Here is a 19,760-nt window from a genome sequence, read left to right as displayed (position 1 = left end):
TATCTTAACAGATGTTTCACATTCATATTCAACAACCTAATTGGAGCCAAGGCCAACAATAAAAGAGAATACTGTCGCTAAATATAAAAGATCAAAGCCCATTTTTAGGAATAATTCCACGCATACACCTGTTGGATTTTTTTTTTACTGTTTTTTTTTTTTACCTTGTCATTTTGTCAACTTTTTTTATCCAAAGACCAGCCTAGAAATACAGACTTGTTCATCTGAAAACACACCATCATCATCATCATGTCACAGGTGGGAGGGGCTTGGAGAGAAACACACTCAGAAGACCAATCACTGATCATCTTTCCATCTTCTGATTGGCAGAGAGAGATCCTCATTGGTGGAACATGTCTTAGGGGGGTCAATAGTTCAGAGCAGGCCATTTTTAGGGTCGGGTGGGGGTGCGTGGGGCAGTTTAGTGTGTTGCACAGCTGCACCACACAACGCCGCAGCAGGAAGCACATTGGGGAAAAACCGCAATCACAACAGATGCTTAAGAGTCCACGGGCGACCCTGTGTGACGCTTCCCGATGTAGCGTCCTGTCCACCCAACTGCACGCTCCTCATCTCTTCCTTTCCAGCCTCCCGCCGACAGCTGCCGACCTTTGACCTCCGCCCGTCTGCTTCCCTCCGGCGCCTGAACCCGGGCTTGCCGCGTCACGACAGGTTGGCGAGAAATCTCTGAGCCCACCACTCCTCCAGATCTATGGGCACAAAGTCTGGGTGTGAAGAGAGAGGAAAAGGAGGGGGGAGGAGTCAAGGGAAGGAGACATGAGAAGGAGGGAAGGAGATGAAAAAGGAGCAGGAGGGAGGGAGGGAGGGGTTATAGGGCATCTTCCAGAATGCAAAGAACATTTCATGACTTAACATGAAATGTATATGGACAGAACATTTCATTAGTTTAATCTCTCACCATCATGAATTCATATCTGGTTACTTAATAAATGACAACGACCTACCTTTTATGAAACAAAAAAACCTGATAGGCCCCACAAAATGTTATCTAGAAGTTACATAGTCCATGAACTGGACAGGACCGGTTTGGGTGAGACTGGAAATGTTTTAGCTCTGCTAAGTTTATCTAAGGGGAGAGGACTTGGTAGTTAAAAGACCAAGACAGAGTTAAATATTAAAGCTGCCTCTCATCTGTTCTCTTGTATCTGGGCACAAGATAAGCTGGTATATTGTGTACTAGTTTATCAGGACTACCTCAAATAGGAAGAGCTGACCCTAGGACCCACTTACCACATACACCAGGTGAATGAAATGAGAAAAAAGAAAGATGGCGTCTATCGTCAAGATCATCCCACCATTTTAAAATGCACACCAATATAGCTGACGGGTGAGAGGTGCATGCTGGGTGTGTACTCACTCTTCATCCCAGGACTGGGGGCCTTCTCCCTGTACTGCACCGGGACAGGGCCGTGGCCATGGCGACCGGTTAGCTCCTCCCCCTCTGCGGCTCCACCTTCCAGCCTCTGCGCTACTTCCTGCCACGCTGCGGAAAGGAGAGAAGCTGATTGGTCAGAACATATTCCCACACAAACGTATGCATGTATATACACTCTGTACAGCAATGTCAGTGCATTTAGCAGACACTTGTCCAAAGCGGCAGATTTGAACCTGCACTTCTTGATCTGCAGTCAACTGCTCTTCCACTGAGCCATACCTATCCACCCATCCAAAAAGGTATACATTTGTAAACACTTCATATAGCTATGGATGTAGCCTACATGTTGTCTAGTTGCAAACAGAAGAGAAGCCAGTATCATTGTAATCTTTAGAAATACGGGTAATGTCCCCACGGTGTTGGCATAGCAACATAATATTGGGGAAACCTTCCCCTGCTGTTGAAATAACCTTGTAGCTGTGGAGAAGGGGACACATCCCACAGCGTCCTTGCTGTTGCCGCGAGCGACCCTTCAGAAGGGTTGCATCAGCTATGGGGGGAGGGGGGGGGGAGGTTACACACCCAGATAAGACCCCCGTGTTTCTGTGTTTGAGTTACTAGCACACTACTTTTCTCCCTCTCTCTCCCTCCCGCACACTAAGTTCAAGCCTGGACTTTACACTGTGCGGCACTCCGGGAGAAAGAGTTTAGGATTAAAATGTCTCGAGTCTGCCAAGTCTTGAGAATTGAAGAGAGAATGTGCATAGAAAGGGAGTCTTTGAACACAGTGATTCATTCACAGACGTGAAGTGTTGGTTTGTGGCTTCTTGAACTCGACGAACTGCGAGTCAGACTAAACAAGGGTTGCCGTGGCGATTGAGAGTATCAGATAGAGATACATGATCTGGGAGAGATAGAGACCCAAAAAATACATCAATATAGGACTGTAACCCGGGTCCAGTGCTTCTCACCTTCGTAAACAAAGCGGACATTCTCCTCGTGTACAGCGGTGAAGCCTTCAGCCGGGCTCTCTAACTTGGGTGTGGAGGCTGTGTGGTATCTCTTCCCGTTGAGACGGTTGAAAACTATCTTTGGGGCTCGAGAACTGGAGACCACATTGATAGAGAAATAGAGGAAGAGAGGGAGATTCAAACAACAGAATAGTACATAAACCGCTGTTTAATTTATGACAGGATGTAGTTATGGCAGGGACAGAAGTCTGGTATCTCCTCACTCAGACCTTGATTAATCTATGATCAAGAGTAAGGCATTTTTCTTTTTTTGCGTAGAAAACTGTAATATATATTGGTGAATCAGGTGCAGACAAACACAGTTTAGGTCTGTCAAATGTGCATTCTGTCGACACAAATACAGCCTCATAAATTCACAGCTGATGTAGCTTTCAGCATGCTTATTGCTACCGATTGAGCCTGAGTTTAACTTAATGTACGATTTTGTGTTCTGGACGCTGGCACAGCACAACATGGCAGGCTCGATTACGACTGTGGGCAGCTACCGTGGGAATGTAGGGATTGGTGGGTCTTCTCCGGACCCCTTCCTTACACAACCGTGTTGCCATGGGGACGTTGACTGGGATTACAAAAGCTAAACTATCGAGCCCAACCAAACAACGAAATATGTATTCTGTGTTTAGAATACAAACAAGCAAAAATAGAGCAAAGTCCATTCATGTACAGACGTATCAAACACGATTACGAGAATGGGTTAGACAGGCGGAGTTTGGGTCATGTAGGCTTACCGTCTAGCTTGCTTACTCAATTCCACGTTGCTTGCCAGCAGTGTGCTAATAAACTCGCGCTAGCTGCCCGTGTCCTTCAATGAGTGTAGACGTTTTTCTGCATGACAGCTCAAACTGGGCTCGATTTAAACCTTGCATATTGTGACCCTCGAACTCAAATCTCCTACAAGACACACGCTGTTGTTTTTAGACTCGTACAGTTGAATAGTAATCTGCACGGGTAGCATGCGCGGCTAAAAAGACAGGCGGCCAGCTAACCTTGCAAGGTCATAGACATATATGAACCAATAGACCGGTAGAAAGAAAACACATCACGACACTGGCTGATTCGATACAATGTACCGAACGCCTCTGCGTGTTGTTGCTACAGTTTAAATACACGTCCAGTCAAAACGTTTTGCGTGAGTCGTGACGTGTAATGATCCCACTTATTTACAAGCACGTGCATTAAAATGTTCCATGGTTGCGCTTCGTATGAACTGAATTTCGTGGGCTACTCACTCTGATGTAAGCCAAGTGGTCGGTCTGAGCTTCAACTCGTTAGTTTTACTCTCGAGCTGCTGCGTAGGTCCTAAACAGTGAGAGAGGACATAGTTGCATTACATGCATTTTAAAGTGCCAATGTTATTTAGACATGCCAATATCACATCGGGCTCCTTTCATCCAAAGGAAGCTCATCTGTGCACTTACCAGTCAATATCACGGTTAATGCGCACTGATTGTCAATTGATATATTGACACTGCGCTTGTGGCTTTATTTTCCAAACAACCGGTCAATTTCACTCACCTGTCCTCCGTTGAGTAACAAGTTTACTGGGACCTCTAGTAATAGTGTACATCATGTGAACGCCAGTTCCCAAAGAACTTCAGTGTAGCTTCGGCAAAATGGTGTGTCGTGTGATGCAATGTGGCGACTGAAAACTCTGTCTCGAAACGAGTATATTCCACCCTGTAGCAAGCCCCGTTTTCGGTACAGTCCCCTTGACTCAGCCACGGTGGAAACACTACAGCGGCGTGTTTTTCCAAGTCAGCTGGTCGTGCGTCTGTCCGTCTCCGGTCTCGGTGCTGCTAAGTGCGCTTTACTGCCCTCGCCTCGGCTCCGAAAACATATGTTTGGGTTGAAGCGCCGTCTGCCGTTCTTTCAATGGTAGCCAAGGGTCAACCAAGGTGAAGCGCAATACCTCTTTGATATTGAAGAAAAAAAATCTCCTTTCCGACAAAAATCTCCTTTCCGACAAATTCATTCTTTCATCTAAGGATATTATAGCCCGTAGTTGGTTTTCACATCATAAAAAGGGGAGGGGGTTTGTTGCCTACAGTACAAGTGTAAATGACACCGATCATCATCAAAGAGCACCTCACATGACGTCACTTCACGCCCCCTATTCCTATGGGAGGGGCGCCCTTCAGAATACTACCACTGACCTTTCACCTATAAACCGAACACGTGGAGTGAAAGACTTAGTCATTATCAATGAAACTTCTGTTTTTTTTTCCATTTCGATATAGATTAGGCCTAAATGCAAAACAGTTTACATCCTTCATGAAAAAAAACACAAACAGCATTATCATGAAAACACGACCATATTTCAATCACCATGTGTAAACGGAGGAGGGGGGCAGCAATTGAATAAAATAAGCGCGCGGTTCTAGGCCTGTATGTGGCAAGGTTACATAGCATTCAGGCTATACATAACACTGACAGTGCGCGGCATGTTTGGCAACCGTAGATCGACGGTGGCAAGGAGGGGGATCAGACAAGCTTAACGAGGAGGCGGGCACGAGGAGGCGGGCGCTAACCTTCTGCGTTAAATGGGTCAGCGGACGGTAAACAGGTAATGGTGTAAGTAGGTCAGAAACGAGAGGATATCCGATTTTTTTTATTTTATTCGTTTTTTGTCGCTTTGAATCATTAACTCCACAGACACATTATTGATTCCGTAGATAAGAGATCAGAAAAGACTAATGCACAAAGCATTTTAAATATTAGAAGTTCTTCAAAGTGTGTGTGTATACCAGTCCATAATCAGTAGTGGGGGTCACAGTCCTCCAGTAAACTATCAGTGATGTAGCTGACTTGAAGCTGTTCCTGGTAGTATTGCTTCTCCACGTCTGTGTTGACAGTCCAGGCCACCACCTCCACTCCTCTCTGGGCCCAGTACTGCACATAGTCCCTGAGGGACAGGAGACAAAGGGATCAGAGGAGGAAACGTCAGTAGAGGTTTAAGCCACCTCCTCTCTGGACCTAGAACTGCATAGTCCCGAGACCAAGGACACAGAAAAACGGTTTATGTAACAAAAGCAAGGTGACATTAGACATTTACACAGAAGAAATGTGCATACTAGTCTCTCTCTTTATAACAAGCACCACATTGGTGCCAAGATGGCCGACTAGTTTCCTTTGAACCTTTGTAAACCTAGATACTTTCAGAGAAACTTACGGGGAAACGAAGTTCTTCTGCACCAGGAAGGCGGAGACTCCACAGAGCTTCCACAGCAGGTGGTGATGGGCCCAGTCCAGAAGCACGTCCAATAGCTGGGTCCAATGGTGTTTCCATAGTGATGAGAACCGTGGCTTGCCATCGCCGAGTTGAGACAGGCTCCAGGGTCTGTGGGTCAAAGCTGTGACCACTTCCGGGTCAGCCTGCCTCATCTGGGGGTCGAAACATGAGGGTTTAGGGGCGAGAGACCATGGAGAGAATGAGAAAGAGAGGTAGAGGTATTAAGAGAGATGAGCATGGCAGGTGGGAGAGTGAGAGAGAAAGGGAAAGAAACGGGGAGCGAGATAAAATAGAGTCGGACCATTAAAACAGAGCTAGAAGCTAGGCTACTTCATAACCCCTCCCACTTTCCCCTTGGCAGGCCCTTTACTTCCCCCCTCACCCTGTAGATGACTTTGGGCTCGAAGGAGCAGACAATGCTGGTGTTGTAGAGGACTGGATGTTTCTGATACATCTCCTTCAGAGCAGCAGCCGACTGGCAAGGGGGAAGACAGAACATTGTACAGGGACATTTTACTGTGTGTGTGTGTGCGTGCGTGTGTGTGTGCGTGCTGTGTGTGTTTGGGGAGGGGGGGGGGGGGGGTAACATGCAGGTACATTCTACAATTGTTTGTGTGGGTTTTTGTTTTGTTTTTACTTGTGAGTTTATGTGTGTGTGTTTGTGTGTGTCCAGCTGGTGTGCCTGTTGCAGCTGTGCATCAACACAAGCCCTGCTTTGATGCCTGACCTCAAGAGGACCAGTGTCTGAAAGACCAACAAGCACAGCATGCATCTTCATTCCTCCTCTTTAGACTGTACTATGTGTGCATTTCACCGCACACAGGAAACAAGAGGACAACGATAGTGCAAACTACAGCAGGAACCGTTCTAGATTCTCTGACAGAAGCATTAACGGACAAACCAAAAGATCCAAACTTCCTCATTTTGAACAACGAACAGTGTGATTGGCTGTACCTTTTCGGGGTGACCTTTGACATCAAAGTAGATGGTCAGCTGGAGTTTGATGCATTCCAGCACGGCCTCATGCAGAGTAGGGATCATCTCTCCAGCAAACCTGTCACTGAGGGTTTACAAAAAACAACAACATCAATATTTAGCCTCAAAGAACCACCCTGGGTCACTCTCAAGTTAAAAATAGTGATGGTCCATGCCATGGACTACAGTCTCCAACGATCTGTATACCATGCGTTTCTCCCTGCCAGACCACCCCTCTCACCCTCTCTCTCTCTCATGAACAACTTTACTCGGTTTATCTGTGGGTCTCTCTCGCACCTGAGTCTGTGCTTTGTGGAGGCGTCCAGCTTCCTCAGTTCAGAGAAGGTCAGCTGGTTGAGGGGCCCTTGTCCATTGGTGGTCCGCAGCACTGTGTCATCGTGCATAAGAATGGGAATTCCGTCGGCTGAAAACTCCAGGTCCAACTCGACCCCAGTGGCCCCATTCTTACCTGCCTGTGTTGGGATCATGATAATTTCCGGGATCAGACATGCGGTTCGGGGGTGAAATTCAATGACGCACCCTCGGCATTGAATTCACACGCGTAGATTCTGCCCTCTCTTTTATAGCTAGGTGTCCTGCATGATGAGGTGAGTGTTTAAATATCACACTGGCTATAAAAGAAACAGTATTTAATGTGTTGTCAATGTGTTCATTGCTCTATAATCACCTCGCGAATGGCAGCAATAGTGTTCTCAGGAGCCTCATGTCCACCACCCCGGTGAGCGACCACCGACACTCCGCTGGACCCAACTGTCCCCCTGGTGGGCCGCAGCGCCTGCCTTGTACGGCTAGACGGGACTTGGGGAAACCGGAACATCAGCAGAAAGACGTAGAGCGAGGCGGTGAGGACAGAGGACCATAGCGGACTCCTGGTACTAAGCAGAGCCACCACGAAAACAACCGAGAATAGCGTTACTTCATCTCCAAGCTGCAGCATTTTTTTTCCGTTTTCCAATTGCAAGTCAGTTCAGCTGGCCGTTCGTACTCGCTGTATAACTACTTGTAGTTAATGAAAAACTTGAGAATGGAACCAAAGTAAGCAACTTCTAGCATTACGTTATTAATGGAAGCTTGCATTTTTCTCCGCAATTACTATTCCTCGAACGGGTTAATCAACTACCGTGTCGAAACAGATGATTCGATCAATGAATTCTTGTAAATAGGCGCCGCACAGTAACGTAATAATTACGTTGTAAAATAGCGAACACTGAAATGCTGCCCAGCTACCATGTTCACCTGACCCTGTCAACTCGGCTGGCGAGTTCAGCTGGCGGAAGGACGTCATGTACCATTCACATTTAGTCATTTATTTTATTTTAGTCATTTATGCACGCGCCTATAGTGTCCACCAGGCTTATATTGATCAAATGTTGCAAAAAATTAATAATGTATATATATTATTATTATATTGTGTATTTACAAAATATAGAAAACTTGAAAAAAATAAGACTTCTGATATTATTTTTGAACTGTCAGTTCTTAACCACTTGAGGGCGTAATTTCCTAATAGTGCAAACCTTTTCCAGCAAGTACCACTTCCTGGGGTACAAGGGCAACTTCGTGTGTCCATAACATGACCTAGCTGGCTTGCTAAATGAGCTTAACAAATGTCTATTACTTCGCTATTTTCATGTTTTCACCGGACAACGGCTGTCATGGTACGTTTTACTTTACGAATTATCTACGTTTTACAGTGTTTTCAATTTGCGATTAGTCATCTGCCAGTTAACTTGCTATCTTGCCGACTGAGAAAGGGAACTGTTTCTACAGTGGATTAATAGTTCACTGATCCCAGGGGTGTATTTGTGTGTAGGCTAAAACATGTTATTTTGCTAAACAAATATCTAACTCTAATGTAGGCTACGTCCTCTGTCCTTGTGTCTCCCAGCATAGGTCAACGCTTCTTCTACGGCTGACCCACCAAGCTTTGGCCCACCGCAGAGGGCTATGTCTAGTAAGAAGATCATCCACTCGTCTTGTCCTCAACACACAACCCCACGCACCCAATCTACCGTGCGGTGGCCGCAACGCACCCTTCCTTCATCACAGCCCCCAGGGTCTCTCTTCACCGTCAGCCCACGTCCTCTTCGCAAAATGCTCAGACCTGTCGAGTCAAAATTACACCCTCATCTACTCACTACCTCACATCATGCTGCTCAGAGCGGTATCCAGACTCAAACTGCTCCAGACGGGCATCACAGTGGTCTTACTTCCCCCTGTCTACTACATGTATCTCCAAGGAGACGCGTCGGACCTCCTAGTCGTCTACAGCACCGGAATAGCGCTCTTTGCCGGTACAATGCTGTACACCGCGAGTCACTTCTTTCGACGCGTTGTGGGGATGATGTACGTGGATTCGGCGCAGACTACGCTTAGGGTATCTCACCTGACTTTTTGGGGCAAACGGACTGACGTTTACATGCCGGTGTCGGATGTGATGACCGTGGGAGATGCGGGGGATTCTATCGGTGAACCTATACTGAAACTGAAACGCTATAGTTGTGCTGATACGCTCTATTTTTCTACCCGCCTCGGACGAGTAGTAGACCGCCATACCTTTGAGAAAGTGTTTGGAACCCTTACTTGATACTGTAGGGTGTGTGAATACAATTCTGCACAAGCAATTATGTATATTAAAATTAAAATGAATAATTGTTGTGCTTTGTCAGTTAAATAATCAGTGGCAGATTTTCAGAATACCTAATATATTGGAGGAAAAAAAAGTTTATTTAAAATTATACAGCAACTTTATTTGACCTTAACAGGACACAGCAGGACACAACAATACAATCACTGTTAGTTTAGCAGTACAATACACAAGTCAGCTAGGATACTATACTCCTACAAAATGTAATAACCCACTGACAGGAAGAGAGACCTGTACATATTAACTTGTGCAGTTACAGTTTTGCCCAGGAAACAAATGAGTGCAATCGTGTCATATGAATTTGTTGAATAGCAGCCAGTGGCAAGCATCTCTGGATGATTGGCACAGATCAGTTACATTAATATTTACAGTTACCTGAAGCGTGTTTTGATTTGCTTCACACATTGCTGGCATTGGTCTGACCTGATCTGGTCTCATTGCTGCCAAGTGCACCTGAAGTAATTCACAGTGTCTGACATCATCTGTGTAGACTTCAGACAACCAGACCGTCTCAACAACTGTTTGCGGGGCGTCACAGCCCCTTACTTTAGCTCAGCGATGGCGTCGTTGAAGATGTCCAGGAAGAGGTGGGCGTGGCGTTCCTTAAACACCAACGAGGGGCGGAACCGGATCGAGCTGGTTCCACAGCCCCCCAACACCAACCCTGCAGAACCACAGTTCGACAGCGTCAGAACTCAACGAGAACCCCTTCGTGTGGGTGTAACATATAGAAGAGGAGTGGTATTTGTCTATAGAGGTTTTGGCAGCTTCAACCACCTAGTGAAGAGTTTTAGGTATTAACTAAGGAGTTAGACAACCACAACTCGGTTACACATACACGAACGAACTCGCGTTCTTCCGAACGAGCGTCATGAATCCTCCCACTGTCTTGAGTAATGTTCAAGGACGGGTGGGTGTGTGTGTGGTCGTGCTACGGGGGTGTACCGGGTCAGAACATGGGGAGGTTGTGGTGGGAACTACCTTTGTTCCTGGCCTTTATCAAGAGGCTGTTCCGAGTGTCTTCATCCCTCACGTCGACAGCACAGAAGGTCCCTAACCCTCTGGCTCTGCTGAGGAGGTGAGGGTACTTGGCCTTGGCATGAGAGAGAGGGAGCCAGGGAAGAGAGGGATCTCAAATATGAATCAGAATCAGAATGACTTTCATGGCGAATGAATCCCATTCTGATTCTGATTCAAATATGGGATTTTCTGATTCAAATATGGGATTTTCCTCGTAACATCCACATCATCACAAATGTGACCACGTCACAAGCGCCGGTGAGCACGTGCGCGCACACGCACACACGCAGACCTGCTTGCTCCCTTTCCACGCTTCACACCGCTCTGACCGAGCTGCTGACGTCACACACACACTCGTGCGGCTCACCTGGAGCTCGTAGAGGCCCTGCAGCATGACCCTGCCTGACCTCTGCACCTCCTCCATGAGGTTCTCCGTCCTGATGACCTTGATGACCTCGTTCAGGAACAGGTTCTTGGTGTGATCTCCGAGCCAGGTGTTGAAGATCCTGAACGGCTGAACGGGAGAACACAGGGAAGGGTAGCTGAATCACTACGGCAACAGAACTACAGGGTTTCCCCGTGGTTAGTATGTTGTGAGGAGAAAACTTCAGACTGATTCTATTTCCTGACCACACATGTACAGTTGCTACCTTGTCTGGTTGGAACTCGTCCTTGAGGAAGTAGCCTCCTGTCAACATCTTCTTGCTGAAAGAGACTATATCAGCAGGGTCGTCCAATCCCCAGTGTTCGTGGGCCCAGAACTTCCCCGTGGACCCGCCCCCGGTCTGCACCTCATCCACTAGGAACGCACAACCATGCTGATGGACAGGTGACGTCACAGAGGAGTGAATTCATGGAATGTATGAATGAAAACAGCCAACCAAATGATAAGATGATTCAGCATAATACCGACATAAATACATGCAAAGTTTCCTTCCTTTACCTTCTTGGCAATCCCTCTTAACTTCCTGTAAAAGTCAAAAGAGGCGTGGTTATCCCCTCCCTCCGCCTGGATTGGCTCGATGACGACCCCTGCCACAGGTCGTCCCTTCAGGGCCCATTTCACTATCAGGTCCTCCGCCTGGACGTTCGGAAGGATGTTGGGCAACAAAAATAAACATACAGGCTTGCAGATTAAACAGTAGTGAAAGGAGAGATTGTGATGGAGAGAGAAAAGGAAAGAGAGAGGGGGGGGAAAGGAGAGAGAGAAAAAGAAAAGTCAGAGTAAAAAGGAGAGAGAGAGAAAAGTAGAGAGAGAAAAGGAAAAGTCAGAGTAAAAAGGAGAGAGAGAGAAAAGTAGAGAGAGAAAAGGAAAGACAGAGTAATTGGGAGAGAGAAAAGGAGGGAGGATGTAGACTAGCACAGAAGGAGTGCAGAGTGGCTCAGGAGGATCTAGAGAGCAGAGAGCCTCTCCTGTCGGCCTGACCTGCTCCAGGCAGCGAGCCTCCTCCTGGCTGTTCTCCCTCTGGTGCTCCTCCAGGGGGTACCTCAGCTGGGGGTACGGGGCGATGGGCCAGTCGAACGTCGGGACGTCCACCTTCTGGATGGCCTTGGTGTGGGTGGTTGCCAGGCAACCTGGGGAAGGAGAGGTGGATGGATGCAGAGAGAGATTGATACGTCGATTGAATGTGGGTAGAGTAAGTGAGTGGGTTTTCTGTGTGTAGGATTTGTTTATTAAGATCAATTCAGAATGAACTAATTTGCTATAAAACTAGAACGGTCTTACCCAGTGTTCTGCCATGGAAACCACCCATGAAGGACAGCAGAGTCAGATCGGGACAGCCAGGCCTCTTCAGGAAGACACACAACGCTCAACATATTCGACAACACTCTCCAACAACACAGGTATCTGCTACTGGGTTGTGCAACATGCAGTTGTTCCAGTGTATTTAGACTGCACAGATGGATGAGGGTTCCAGTGTATTTAGACTGCACACATGGATGAGGGTTCCAGTGTATTTAGACTGCACACATGGATGAGGGTTCCAGTGTATTTAGACTGCACAGATGGATGAGGGTTCCAGTGAGGGACCCAGTGTTTGGGGTTGAGGTTTGTGGTCGAGTAGCGTGACCTCACCTGGTTGATCACACTGGTTCTCTCCTCCTCTTGGTTGGGAATATTGTGTCCTCTCTGCTTGTTCTGGAGGTAAACACAACACAGCAACACAGGATAGCAACACAATTCAGTGTATTTAAACACAGCTATCTGACGCTTATGTTTAGACTCCGAAGGAGAATCATGTAATATGCTTCTGTACGTCCATCTAGGTACTTAAGAGAATAACGACACCAAAATTCAATTAACTGTATCGATCATGGAGAACTTTCCAAAAGGCTGTTAAATGGTGTCTGTACTGGTGTGTTTGACCCAGCACACTGTAAGGGCTGTCGTCATGGCGCTCACCCTGTACCAGATGAAGATGGCCTTGTAGGCGTTCTCATTGGAGCAGGAGCCACAGGCCATGGTCTGCACTCGACCCAGGCCCATAGGCGCCACCTGGTGGTCACACAGGGGAAACACCCCGATCGCGGCGTCAATTGGCATCCATCGTTATCCAGCCCCTATCTAATTCACACTATGATATTTGTGTGACTTATATGAGGTATGTAAAGGTGCATTCAACACATTTTACTAACAACATCAATGATGGAAACGATGCCCCCTCACACCATCAGTCATAATGTAGGTGAGAATGGGTCATAGGTCGTAGGTCATACTTACCGACATCAGACCTCCTAGAAGCTTCTCTGGGTACTTCCCAGGCGGCAGCATTCCCAGGGCTGGTCTGTTGATGAACGCACCCTGACGAACACACAAGATAATCACATCCTGTTAGTAAAGTGTGCAGTGGCATTCAGATCTGTGCAGTCAACTGTATCAAAACAAGTGGAGGCTTTTATAGTTCACCAGATTCATGGGGTCTGTCATGATTTTCGTCAGAGCTGGGTGATTGTATCCTGTGAGGAAAGGAAAACAGTTTTTAAAACCATTTGGGATTTCGGAACACAAGTTAAACACAGTTTAAAAATCAACTGAATTTTCCGTTTAGAAACGGAACGCCGTAGCTGTGCATCACTATGTTCTAATCCTCGGAGCAGGGTAACTTGGTGTGTTCAGTCACCTATGGGGATGGAGGCGATCTGGGTGTAAACGTCCAGCATGCGGTTCCCATCCACGTCCACCAGGTAGTTCCCTCTGCTCTCATCGTAGTCACAGAAGAAGTTCACCTGCAGCACGTTCTGAGGCCGGAGGGAACGGAAGAATGTGTCACGCGTGCAGGAACCGACGTTCTCCGGGAGAACTAGGCTATTTATAGAGCCGTTAAGATAAGATGGACTTTGGTTGAATCATGGATTGTGTGAATATTATGTAAAAAAAAGAAATATATTACATGAGTGGTGTAAGGATGGGTGTCAACCTGCCCCCACCTCTCATATGCTAAAATCTGGAGTTGCTCAACAGGGTCTCAACTTGATGGGTCTCACACTTCATTGTGTAACTTCCTGTAGCATTGCTAGTCATATGTTGATGAGTAAGGGTCAATATTTTGTCTGATTGGTTGTTCTTGTGTATAAAGGGAATTGTGAAGCCTTGTTCTGTGGATTCTTGATCTCCTGAGACTTTCTCCTCAGCTCTGGCTTGTCCTTGTACTCATATTTGCTCACCTCTTGCTGTCTCTCTGATTTACAATGATCATGGTAGTGTAGGTAAGAGTTAACCTTCATTTTGTAACATGTTTGCCTTTTAAATGATTTCATTCATTTGCAATGTTATTTTTTAAATGTCCCAAGAATTTCCATGCCCAGTCTGACCTTGTGTTGTTCTGTGTACCTGACAATAAAAAACTTGAACTTGAACTGTATATTTCATTTTAACCTTACTTTGACATGTCTTGCTATGATTTAACCCAAATAACTGTAATTCTATTTGTATGGGCATTATTTGGTTAATACACTGTTCAGTTTCCCTATCTTGCTATAAACCATAGGGGAATTCGTTTTGGTTGTTTGGCCAATATTTACCCCCCTACAGTGGCACCAAAATATAAACTCACCTGAACAACCTCAAGCTGTTTTGACAGACTCTGTGGACAAAGGAGAAAGTATTTGATAACTTTATAAAATGTGGAAAGAAGTTGTTTGTAGGGCAAGTACATACAAGCAGTCAGAACATCCTGGTAATACTGTTTTGGGGTCACAGAGGTCACTGGTCTAGGGCTGTGTAGCCACGAAGGTTAGATTTACTCCTGACTCCATGAAACCCCATTCCTATGGACTTCACAGGTAAAGTATACACAGTATATACCATTTGCATACAGTGAGATTTTGTCAATTTAGTCAACACGGACACTCTCACCTTCGATATGGGACCTGGAACCTCAGTCTTCATACAAGGACCAGTGTATTCAACCTCCTCCACCAGCCTGGCCACAGCTTCGCTGGCCTGTCGGCATCCTGAACAGAAAGGAAACGAGTTTGTAGTACCGGGGTCTACAGTGCTAACCCAGACAGCACTAAGAGAGACATAGAGTACTACAGTCAGCGCTGTGTGGATAGGGTAAACATGTGTGTGTGTGTTATCAAAGTAATAACTAAAAGTCAAATATCAAATAACACAGGTCTGAACAAACTACTCATTAAAATGTTATGTCAGTTTTGAGATGACACCGAGTTGGGTAATTCAACAGTGAAGGGGAGTGTTAGGGGAGGGGGTGGTTATCTTGAATTTCTGTTACTTATTCTGAGAGTAGATCTTAGTAAACAACAGTGGTAAAACCTTAGTCTTCAGAAAAATAGGATACAGCCTGTCAAAACCAGTCAGTACCAGACCATTCTATCATCTGTCCTTCAAGTTCACCTTTGCACCCATTCTTCCTCTCCTCCTCCCTATTTCTCTACCCCCCCTCCCTCTCTCTCCATCTCCTATTCATTGAGTAAATATACAACTTTTTGTTGACATATTTGTGGAGTGATGAACTGGGAAAGTACTCATAGAGCCCATACCAGTTGGCACTTAAAAATAAATAAGCAGAAAAATAACTTTGAAGCGAGATTTCTCTTTCACTATCATTCTTTCTCTCCATCTCTCACCTGATGCAGACAGGAGCGGGCTGGGTCTCAAAGAGGAAGACAGACACCCTCTCAGGAGACAGGCGGCCATGCTGCAACTGGACACGGAGACAGAGGAAGACAGAGAGAGGGAGAAGGAGGGAAGTTTGTGTAAGAGAGAGAGGACATTAAGGCAGATTGCACCCAGAAATCATTTAAGTTCTGTTCAAATTGATTGCAGATGAGGGCAGTTCTATCCCATTTGAAACATTACATTTAGTCATTTAGCAGACGCTCTTATCCAGCGCGACTTACAGTGAGTACAGGGACATTCCCCCCGAGGCAAGTAGGGTGAAGTGCCTTGCCCAAGGACACAATAAGATAGAGAATCGAACTGGCAACCTTCTGATTACTAGCCCGATTCCCTAACCACTCAGCCATCTGACTCCCTGAAACCTGAACTTACATCCAGTAATCATCACACATGATTATTTAGGCTTGCACTCTGAGCTCACAGAAGAATCACTTACTGTAGGTAGATGAGAGAATTGAAGAGTATTCAATATCACCTGAGATGGTTCACACACACACAGATCCACCTCCACCAACTACCTGCCTTACTTTATACTAACACGACAACCAATAAGGGAAGCCGAAGTAATCAACCATTTCCATCCCACCTCCCACTACTTACTATTGCTGAGTTCAGATTCTCCTCACGTGTTGTCCTCCCCTGCTGGGTGTGCAGATTACTCTTTAGTAATGCTGATTAATAACAAAGTATTAGTATAGTCGATTTTAGGGGGCACCACTTTGATATGACCTTATGGATAAAAATCTAACATGTAATATTCTGAAGGGAGGAATTATTTTTGTAGGAGTAGAGGACATTGTAAAAACGATTGGACCTAAGAAAGTTAACGTTAAAGTATTGAATATTGTATATTATTTGTATATTAGGAGGTTTACTATATTTTTGCGTATCATAGATGTAATCTATGTTCTGTGTACTTTTATGTTATGCCAGGTTGCTTTGCGTTGTCTTGTTCTAAGAATTTTCAGTGCCCAGTCTGACTGTGTTGTTCTGTGCATCTGACAATAAAAGACTTGAACTTGAACTAAAGGGGAGTGTCTTTGATTAAGGGTCTCAACAAGGCCTGTGGTTGGGCGGTGTTCTGTGCTGATTACCCAGAATTCCCAGACAGGTCAGGTATGATAACAGAGGGATGGTTGCAGCCTTTAGGAGAGCAACACCCTGTCACCTATCTACCAACATTGGATCAGAGATTCCCTCAAAGTGGGAAGAACTGGGAGGGTAGGAATGAGAAGGGCATGTGATTCTTCTAAGTCTGTCCAGTGACAAGTTTTGATTTCAGACACAACACAAGCTTGTTTTCCATTAACCCTCCAGAGGAAGTGGTTCAACCTGGTCTGGTTTAATCAGTGGTAAGGTCAGAGGACTGTTTACTGTTTAGAGGGGAGTTCAAAAGTACTAATAATATAAAACTGCATGAAGTCTCTCTCTTGGGGAGAAAAATAAACACCATCCAAGTTTTGGTTTATTAAAGGGGTGATAGAATGTTTATATAGGGTATTTCACACTGTTCCTTAAGGGCTCCAAATAGGCTATGTAACATTGGTTGGGCTGAAAATGGCCCATGCAAAGGGTCTGTCCTGCCATCATGCATGTTATTTTCAGAGGGGATACACATTATATCAGGATGTTTTTCACCTGGTATGTGTACCCCCTCCCCTAACATGCAAAGGGTCTTTCCTGCCAACATGCGTGTTATTTTCAGAGGGGATACACATTATATCAGGATGTTTTTCACCTGATGTGTACCCCCTCCCCTAACATGCAAAGGGTCTTTCCTGCCAACATGCGTGTTATTTTCAGAGGGGATACACATATCAGGTGAAAAAACCCACCTGATATGTGGTCTATAATGTGGTGATATAACAAATACGCATTCATTATTGGTTGGTTCAGCATATTACAAAAACACACGGTTGGATCAAGACAACAAAATGACAAACTTTATTTTGTTTCAACACAATCATCCAGTGTTATACTCTGAAATGTAAAAGATTTTAAAAACAAATTGTACAAAAAAAAAAGAAAAAAAGTGTGCCTTTCCACCCTGTTCTCTTTGCAGGTGATGCAGACACTTGGCCTTGTGTGAGCTGGTGCTGGGGTTTTCTTATAGGACGTGTCCAATACGATGAACTTTGCTTACGAAAGCTGAGACGATTCTGTCTCCGTGGTAACAGACTGTGCAGGATCGGATGTGGAATCTTGAAGATTGGTGACTGCAGAGTAAACATCTTCCTCCTCCTCCGATTCAAGGCGAGGTCTCTTTGCTGGCCTCGAAGATGATGGCCGAGACACTGAAGGAGCCGTTGTGCCTACTGCCACACTTTGGCATGGCACTGTAGTCTGTATACCTTCAAAGGGGGAGACACTTTTAGTGGGGTGTTTTATGGATTGCTCAGTGCCTAAAGACAATGTACTGCTGTGATACAATAGCACAAGTAAATATATTTGTATATAAACCCATTCATACCTATTGATCAAATAATTTTCACCAGCCTCCCCCACAAAAGGTAATGCAAGTGATTTGAGGTCAGACCAATCAGTGATAATACAGATGAATAGTATGAATAGTTCTATTCATACTATGAATAGTTCGTTAATTGTTGTGAATGTCTCACATAATTGATAAAAGTACCCAGTCATCATGGTAAACATACTTGGATAACACTGCCCTGCTAAATGCTACCCATTCATAATGCTACACATGTTCTGAACACACAAACCATAAGACGTCTGGTTTTGTAAGAATAATTAGAACGGTTACCTTTGCTTCGTAGGTGAGGTCCCAATGTCTTATGAGACAGTTGTGTCGCGCGAGATGCCACACTTGGAGCATCTGTTTGGCATGCTGCGTCTTTTGTGTGTCGTTCATGTGATGTACTCTGAAAAAAAAACGTGCAAATAAATCTATTGTATTTACACAACACATTTCAACAGATTGACTAGATATAATTTGAAATTATAACGTTAGTTGTTTCCACTTATGTTGTCGGAGCAAACGGGATAGACTCAAGTGGGTAACGTTACAGCTTAGCAACCAAAACTATCGTGATTCTACTCAGCTTCAGTTACATTTACATTAATGCATTTAGCAGACGCTTTTATCCCAAGCAGTTAGCTCTATCTTGCTGAAATAACATTTAAAAAATAACCTGACAAAGATACGGACAAACATGCATCGTGAATTGTAGATTTGCATGCCACCACAGGTTATGTATTAGAATAAAACAGTCAGGAAAATGAAATAACGTTAGCCCCAATAAACTAAATCATAACACATTCTCTACCTATGCTAGTGCTAGCTACATACAGGATACGTTAGCATTGCTAATAACAGTTAGCCTAGCGACAAAATCATACTTACAGCTTGCGATGACCATATGGTCGGAACAACACCTCTTTTCAGCAACAGCATTTTAGCAAATCCTGCTTTAAATTGTCCATGGTTTTCAAAACTGTCCTTTGTGAAATGGTTCGAGCAAATGAATAGCTCCAATTGACTGTCGATCTTCACAGGGATCTTATACACAAACATCAGCCATGCCCGTCTAGTGTTTGGTTCTTTAGGAAGACTATGAAAAGTGTCAGCATTCCCCGTACAGCCTGGAACACTGCATTTACGACCGTGGTTCATGTTAAATATCTTAAGAAAAAAAGAAAAAAAATTCCTTCGTAATTCCCGTGGAAGTACACAGGCAGATGCAGCTAGCAGCCAAACAACTAGTGTCTCATATTTACGCGACCTCCATTTATGTTCCGGGGCCAGAACACCATTGTGCTGGTCTGTATGTAAACTATGGGGCGTGACAAAGGGTACAGACCAGACTCAGAGCCAAATAAGGTACAGCCACCGAGTTGACGTCAAATATTAGCTTCGTTGGGATTCGCCCGTTTTACAGCGGTAGTTTCAAATTGTGAGATTTGCATATGAAAGAGGTGTCAATGACTGAGGTTTTCTGTATGTCCATTTTACCAAAGAGTTTAGAAGCACTCAATATAAGTTCATAGATTTTGCCCCCCGGACTGTCGTTATTCAACTTTGACAAGGTAAACTCGGTTTTGCATTCTATCACCCCTTTAATACATCACATCCTGTAACATAAATACATATGCCCAAGTGTACCGTTGTGTAATTGTAACCAATGGTTTCTTATATTGTCTAGACTCAGGTTTGGCTTTAAAATAAAGACACAAGCTTCCAATGCTAGAACTAAGACGGCACTGCACGTCTCACTTTATTCAACGCCAACACAGACACCCCGTCAGAACAATAACCCTTTTTAACCACTTCCTGTCTT

The 19,760-nt window shown here is 45.1% G+C and overlaps 4 protein-coding genes and 1 long non-coding RNA gene across 6 annotated transcripts; 1 reads left to right on the top strand and 4 right to left on the bottom strand.

Moving 5' to 3' along the window:
* Nucleotides 1-81: 81 nt before the first annotated feature.
* On the bottom strand, nucleotides 82-4,377 carry mcrip2 (MAPK regulated corepressor interacting protein 2). 2 transcript variants are annotated; one of them, XM_062448004.1, is made up of 5 exons: nucleotides 3,943-4,377; nucleotides 3,657-3,726; nucleotides 2,368-2,501; nucleotides 1,379-1,504; nucleotides 82-710 (listed from the first exon to the last, which is right to left on the bottom strand). In XM_062448004.1, exons 1-5 carry the CDS (start codon nucleotides 3,995-3,997, stop codon nucleotides 664-666), a joined length of 432 nt encoding a protein of 143 aa, XP_062303988.1. In that variant the 5' UTR covers nucleotides 3,998-4,377; the 3' UTR covers nucleotides 82-663. The 2 variants fall into 2 exon arrangements, with proteins under 2 accessions (XP_062303988.1, XP_062303987.1); XM_062448003.1 differs by having other exon boundaries at nucleotides 82-725; nucleotides 3,943-4,376.
* Nucleotides 4,378-4,937: 560 nt separating this feature from the next.
* Nucleotides 4,938-7,919, bottom strand: gde1 (glycerophosphodiester phosphodiesterase 1). The gene is made up of 6 exons (XM_062448002.1): nucleotides 7,320-7,919; nucleotides 6,929-7,104; nucleotides 6,611-6,716; nucleotides 6,039-6,131; nucleotides 5,597-5,808; nucleotides 4,938-5,329 (listed from the first exon to the last, which is right to left on the bottom strand). Exons 1-6 carry the CDS (start codon nucleotides 7,587-7,589, stop codon nucleotides 5,182-5,184), a joined length of 1,005 nt encoding a protein of 334 aa, XP_062303986.1. The 5' UTR covers nucleotides 7,590-7,919; the 3' UTR covers nucleotides 4,938-5,181.
* A 253-nt stretch (nucleotides 7,920-8,172) lies between these two features.
* tmem186 (transmembrane protein 186) lies at nucleotides 8,173-9,954 on the top strand. The gene is made up of 2 exons (XM_062448316.1): nucleotides 8,173-8,310; nucleotides 8,541-9,954. Exons 1-2 carry the CDS (start codon nucleotides 8,260-8,262, stop codon nucleotides 9,237-9,239), a joined length of 750 nt encoding a protein of 249 aa, XP_062304300.1. The 5' UTR covers nucleotides 8,173-8,259; the 3' UTR covers nucleotides 9,240-9,954.
* On the bottom strand, nucleotides 9,377-15,927 carry LOC134008786 (4-aminobutyrate aminotransferase, mitochondrial-like). Its single transcript, XM_062448315.1, has 16 exons — nucleotides 15,899-15,927; nucleotides 15,411-15,487; nucleotides 14,677-14,774; nucleotides 14,375-14,404; nucleotides 13,442-13,559; nucleotides 13,228-13,277; nucleotides 13,042-13,122; nucleotides 12,724-12,816; nucleotides 12,397-12,459; nucleotides 12,046-12,109; nucleotides 11,746-11,894; nucleotides 11,263-11,400; nucleotides 10,970-11,137; nucleotides 10,687-10,833; nucleotides 10,281-10,392; nucleotides 9,377-9,963 (listed from the first exon to the last, which is right to left on the bottom strand). Exons 2-16 carry the CDS (start codon nucleotides 15,478-15,480, stop codon nucleotides 9,842-9,844), a joined length of 1,503 nt encoding a protein of 500 aa, XP_062304299.1. The 5' UTR covers nucleotides 15,481-15,487; nucleotides 15,899-15,927; the 3' UTR covers nucleotides 9,377-9,841.
* A 1,456-nt stretch (nucleotides 15,928-17,383) lies between these two features.
* Nucleotides 17,384-19,217, bottom strand: LOC134008697 (uncharacterized). Its single transcript, XR_009928175.1, has 3 exons — nucleotides 18,827-19,217; nucleotides 18,227-18,344; nucleotides 17,384-17,813 (listed from the first exon to the last, which is right to left on the bottom strand). It is a non-coding gene; the product is annotated as an uncharacterized LOC134008697 (long non-coding RNA).
* Nucleotides 19,218-19,760: the final 543 nt, after the last annotated feature.

The sequence above is a fragment of the Osmerus eperlanus genome, chromosome 22, assembly GCF_963692335.1.
Source record: "Osmerus eperlanus chromosome 22, fOsmEpe2.1, whole genome shotgun sequence".
Lineage (NCBI taxonomy): Eukaryota > Metazoa > Chordata > Actinopteri > Osmeriformes > Osmeridae > Osmerus > Osmerus eperlanus.
Note: the sequence above shows the minus strand (reverse complement) of the source record. Positions and strands in the feature narration are given on the sequence as shown.